Genomic DNA, 6,240 nt, shown 5'->3' on the forward strand with positions numbered 1-6,240 from the left:
TCTCAGTCTTTGGATTCAGACTTTGTCTTCAGTATCAAAGTTGTCCTGTTGGTTGTCAATGCAAAGAGGAACTGCTAGTAGGCAAAGCAGCATGACTTTTCATGTTGCAGATTTGCCGAAATGCAAACCAATAGCCTGTTGCATGGAGGTTTGAATAGTTTAAGGTTCACACATTCAGCGAGGTTCATGCATCACATTAGCTAAGCAGTGCAGGGTAAAGATGGCTGTTGTTGCACAGGTGTTATTTTTACCTCATGATCTGATATTGAAGTCTAGCACTGTGCGCAACATGACAGTAATAAGACGATATAAATGGCAGTTTATCACAAGGAAAATTAAGCGCTCATTTGTTTTTTAACAGCTTCCAACCTAGACCGCACCCACCTCCAGTATACACCTATATAGTAGCTTTGCATTACACCCTGAATCCACGCACAGAGATCTCAACTCCTTTTGCCAGTGTTAATGGCACAGTTGGTATGTTTCTACTCCTGTGTTTTTTCTGCTCGTTTTTGAGTTTGTGAAATACAAACAACCTGCCAGATTGTTTTAATCAAAAAGGCCCAGTTGTTCCCAAGTAATCGGATTGGATCCAATCTTGAAAATGGGTTGTTGAAAAGAAAATAAGGATTCTGAAATCTGATTGGATCACGTAATCCAGTTTTGAGTTTGCTCTGGGTCAAACTTTTAGTATATGTCGTTGGATTTGGATACCTGCTTTGACCCGAAAATAAATGTATTGTCCTGATCCCAGCAGAAGGGTGGATTTCAGGAGCAAAATGTTATACAACTTTTAAATTGCTCAAATAATACAACATTTGTATCATGTACTGTATACATTTATTAATACTTTGCATTTGATTTCTTTAACCGTTACAGTGATAAAGTAGATAGACATTACGCTTTCAGTACAGTATATAATCATTTATTACTTCATATTAATTACAGTGACACAGGCAAAAGTAGTTGTATAAGCCATACTGTTTTCTGTCATAAAAACACTGGCTGTTCTACCTGTTGTTCTTTACATAGTGAGTAGCCTACATTGGGATGTGTAGTCCCATCTAGAGCACTGCTTCTCCAGCTTTCGTAACCTCGAAAAGTTTGTATCAGAATCAGGGTGAACTTATCCAACTTGCTTTGAAAAACCGGCACAAAAGTAAGATGAATTAGTTGATCCTGGATAGAAAAACATGGGGTTACAGTTTTGAAATATCGGCCCGAAGTTTTAGAAAAAGATGAAATAATTTCTAATACACTGCTTCTGCATCTGCGATTTTTTTTAAAACAAAGTATCCATGTCATGCTGTCACTCCATTAGAAACCAGAACAAAAAAACTAAAAATTGAAACAGCAAGGGTGTCAAGAGTGTATGCAACCGCAAAGTCTCCTGGGCGAGTCCAGACGGGGGCCTTGGTGCACACCGAGCCCGCTCTGTATCACCATAAAACACCTCAGAGTACACATGGATAGAGACAAATTAATTCATAAAAAACCAAATGCAGTCGTACGTGGGAAGCAGCAATAAAATGCCACGATGCATCACATTTACTGGTGCTTCATTAATTACAGTATGTAATCTCCTCAGATCCTCTTGAATGTATTCATATAAAGTTTGTTGATGGAAAAGCGCACTGATTCACACTTTATGCTTATGCACACTTAACTTATGCTTTATACATTTTCAGATATTTACATAAAATGTGCAATAGTTCCGTGGGGGGAAATTATTGTGTCTCTAAAACAGTTTCAGAAAGATGTAGAAAAATATATGTAAGAAAATATTTATAATACTAACAATGTTAAAGAGGAGGAAGTACAGCTGGCTCAAAAGCAAGGACAAGACTTTGTCATCACCTTGACCTGTTCTGACCTGTTGGATGAATGGAGGTGAAATTAGTTCAATAAATTCACTAATGAAATAAAAAAGAGGGATCAAGGGGAAAAGAAGGTGTCAAAGTCTGAACTTGCGCTATAAAAAAGGGAACACAGGAGCCAGTGAGAAGTGGAAAACAGGGGGAGCGAGACGAGGAGGCGGAGGAGGAGAGGTGAAGGAAGAGGATATAATAAAGAGAGCCAGTGAAAGGCGGCAGTCATAATGGAGATGGAGAATGAGGGATGTTGGGTTAATGGAGGGAGGAAGAAAGCGGGCGGAGGAGAAGGGAGTGAAATCGACGTCCGGCATTAGAGCTTTGCGCAGAGTCGGTCCAGCGCGACGGGGGGGCCTAGCAAGCAAGGGGGGGTTGTGGTGTGTTTGCATGTATTTCCTTGCACGGTTGTGTAGGTCCATATCTTAGTGTCCGTGTGTGTGTGTTGTGAGTTGCCAGGCACCGAGCTCGGAGCAAGGTAGGTCATTACGGCTACAATAACCCGAGGATAGAGAGAACCACGGAGCGAGGGAGGGCGAGGAAGCGGAGGAGACGCAGGGGAGAGACAGACGGGGAGGAGAGAAAGGGATGTGTGCCAAGAATAATGATAGACCAATCCAAAGGCTCTATATAGCAGGGACTCGCATTACCGGCTTTAACTAGTTCGCCACACACATTCACACGGTCCGGTGCCAGAGCCTTAGCGCCCCCCAACTCTATAAACATACACACACACACACACACACACACACACACACACACACACACACACACACACACGTCCAGACCATCATTCACCTGCTGAGTTCTGACCCGACCTCCTGCAGAGAAAACTCTGCGCTCCGAGGCTGTGAAGATCTTAGGTTTCAGGCAGGCACGCAACAGACAGAGGAAGCAATGGGCTGACAAACAGAAAGATGTGTGACAGACAGTTTGATAAGCAGAGAGACCGATAAAAAGACAGACAGTAGGACAGGCAGGCAGGAAGGCCAGCAGGCAGGCAGGCGGAGTGTGTGGTCTGCTGGTAGGAGCAGAACGGGGGGGGAGGCTCTCCTCATGTGGTTGGCTGTAATGCTAAGTAAATACAGTTGTTAAGGTTAGGGAAATAAAGTGTGTTACCTTGATCCACACTGTGGCTTAGCCTGGCTGTCCACAAGAGTATATACTGCACAGAACTCTCACACACGGAGACTACGGCCATCCCTCTCCATTTTATAAGCACCACTGTCCACTTCATTACATCAATAAAGAGACCACATATAAAGCGTCTGTGAGATTTGCTGCATACTTCCTGCATTCCACTGGGTTAAGTCTCTGCAGCCTTCACTAGCAGAGCTTACCCAGCAACGTTACTCATGTTATTGTGGTACAGAACCATAAGGAGTGGTATGTGTATTTAAAAGCTCATGAAAACACAAATTGGGAAAGCAAGCTGTGTTATTGCTGGTATATTCCTGATGATTGATATGCATGTATAAATCAAAAGGAAACACTGAAGGCAAGCACGTGAGTGGATATTGGAGTAACATTGTTCTGTGATTTGTTTCAGGGGGAGCAGGGAACTCCACCCAATCGCGAGGAGGACCCAACAGTTTTGGAAACGAGGGCGACGGGGAGAACGGGCCCCTTCAACCGTCCAACATCGCCCTGATCGCCGGCGCCGCGGGAGGCTCCGCCTTCCTCCTGCTGGTAACGGCTGTGATCTGCGTGGTGTGTTACAGGCGGCGGCACGCCAAGCACTCAGACACCCACCACCCTCCGCTGTCGCTGTCCTCGCTCACCAGCCCCAAGCGGGGAGGGGGCGGGGGCCTCAGCAGCTCCAACAACAACGGTTCCGAGCCCAGCGACATCATCATCCCTCTGCGGACGTCAGACTCGGCCTACTGCCCGCACTACGAGAAGGTGAGCGGCGACTACGGACACCCCGTCTACATCGTCCAGGAGATGCCGCCTCAGAGCCCAGCCAACATCTACTACAAAGTATGAGACGCCCGCTGCTACGGCCGACTGGACACATCCACCCCCCCTCTCCCCGTTACCAGCCGATCCCCTGCTCCAAATGAAGCCACAGCAAAGCTCTCCATCACAGCTCCAACTCCCTCAGTACTACCAGTATTGTCCCATGGACCCCCCCCCCCCACTCACTGCCCCGTGAGCCCGGCCACAGTTGTGTTTCTAGCTGAATAAACCACCCCACCCCATTCTCACACCAACTGGGCCACCAAGTGTGCGTTAAGGGCAAAGTCCAATCGGTGCATAGCCCTTCTTAACAAGGCCCTCACCAATGGGCAAGAGCTTCTGAGTGCCCCCTTCTTGTTAACTCAGAGCTAAACGAGACCCACCCGTGCTGAATTGAAGAGTCGTCCCCATAACGCCCATGTGTGTGTGTGTATGTGTGTGTGGCAACACACTTTATTTCTAGGAGTATGGACCTGGTGTTGGGACTTGAGAGGTTTTACAAAAGAAAAAAAGAAAAGAAAAAGGACTACAACTGTAAAAAAAAAAAAAAAAAAAAACTACACCCTTGATCCCACTTAGCGCCGGAGAACTCTGATTCCCAGAGGCCATACCTGCCTAGCCCACCGCCCCACCCTTCAGTGCTCAATCAGCCAACCAGAGACCGGCCCCTGCCACTAACTCACCAATAGGATTCTAGTTTCTTTGTGTTTGTTTCTCCTGAGAAAATAGGGGGCCTCGGACTCACCCAATCAGCAAGCCCGGGGGACGGTCAACGCGAACAGGCCCAGGCCTGAGGAGGCCTGACCAATCCTGACACTCAGAATCTTGTATATTTTAATAATATGTGTGTGTGTGTGTGTGTGTGTGTGTGTGTGTGCGTGCGTGTGCGTGTGCGTGCGTGTGCGTGTGCGTGTGCGTGCATACAACTTGGATAATAATTATGGCGCGGCTGCTCCACAATAGATGTGTGTGTGCAGTTAGTGTGCTTCAGTACAGCAAGTTTGCATATGAGTTTGCATATGCGCGTGTGGGGTTTAGTTTGTGTGTGTGTACGCTTTGTGTGTGAGTGCGTTCTTTAGACTTGTCTTAAATACCAAAACACAAAATAGTGAGCGAATATCAAAAAAAGTGAGATTTTTTATCGCTATCGACACTTATAGATTATATATATATGAATATCCAGTAAATAATTTCTAGATGGTTTTTTTTCTATTGTTTTATGATTTTTACCCACTCTGTTAAACTACACTTCTGTTGCTAGGCTGTTTTTAGCTGCTGTTTTTGTTTTTCACAACTTAGAACAACCTTGTTTCCTTCCTGTTCCCTTTGCGTTGTATATTAATTTAATCCCTTTTTTTTTTAAATTTTCCCGGCGAACAGAGGTTGTGTCTCTCTTCCTCTCTTCCCTCTCTCATTCACTCCCTCCCTCCCTTTTTCTCCTCCCGCTCCACCAGGGTCTCTGAACTCTGTGTATATTTTTATAGCTCCTTGTACTATGCTGTAGTTTTGAAGTTTAGACCTCGTTTGTGGAAGTGTTGAGGTAGAACCATCTATGAAAGTTTTTTTTCTTTCTTTTTTTTTCTTTTTCAAACGCTTTTTTTGAAACGCAGAAGTGAAAAGAAGTGAGGGGTGTGGGGGGGGGGAGAGGTGGTGATGGTGATGTGGGGAAGGGAGAGGGGGAGTGAGGGGATGAAATGAAAAAGAAGAATAAAGGAAAAAGAACAGGGCGAGAGAGAGAGTGCTGTCTGGGGAGGAGGAATAAAGCGGGGCCTGAATGCAGAACTTTAGAGGAAAAAAAAAAAGAGAAGGGGAGGGAGGCAAGGAAAGAAAAGACTGAAGGAATTGCACACTAAAGAAAAAGAAGCTGAGGGGAGGGGAGGATGGAAGCGGCACGAGTGAGAAATGAAGGATCCCAAGGAAGGAAGGATGGAGAGAGCAGATGAGTTGGCTGGCGAAGGACAGAAACATTTTCTTTCAACAGAGGGTCTGAGCCTCCTCAACGGAGGCGATGGAACGACAGCCAGAAACGCATTTCGGAGGAGTTGAACTTTGGAAAGGAGAGATCTCATCACACACACTCTCACACACACACACACACATACACACATCTACTGTGACTCGAACACACTTAATGTTAACGTGAGGCGGCACATTTCAGATTTGCTCCTCCCTTTTCCGCCCCAAATTTGTTTTGAAATGCATCTCTGTATCACACACACGCTCTCTCGTTTATTATGAAGGCATACACAGTACACTGCTAGCCGCGGGCACACACACAAGAGAAATCCCCCACATCACTACTGTTTCTCTCTGTTCCACACACACACACACACACACACACACACACACCCCTCCCACGCAACCTAACACAGATTTCACACCTTTTAATGACTGTCACAAATGCCTACTGATT

The 6,240-nt window shown here is 45.8% G+C and overlaps 1 protein-coding gene across 1 annotated transcript in view; it reads left to right on the top strand.

Annotated features, from left to right (window-relative positions):
• efnb3b (ephrin-B3b) overlaps positions 1-4,368 on the top strand; it is an 81,336-nt gene extending 76,968 nt beyond the window's left edge. Inside the window, exon 5 of the mRNA XM_039822858.1 lies at positions 3,418-4,368. Within this exon, the coding sequence (XP_039678792.1) occupies positions 3,418-3,854 (437 nt within the window). The 3' untranslated portion in view covers positions 3,855-4,368. The remainder of the gene's footprint in view (positions 1-3,417) is intronic.
• The last annotated feature ends 1,872 nt before the right edge of the window (positions 4,369-6,240 follow it).

This window comes from Perca fluviatilis, chromosome 14, assembly GCF_010015445.1.
Source record: "Perca fluviatilis chromosome 14, GENO_Pfluv_1.0, whole genome shotgun sequence".
Lineage (NCBI taxonomy): Eukaryota > Metazoa > Chordata > Actinopteri > Perciformes > Percidae > Perca > Perca fluviatilis.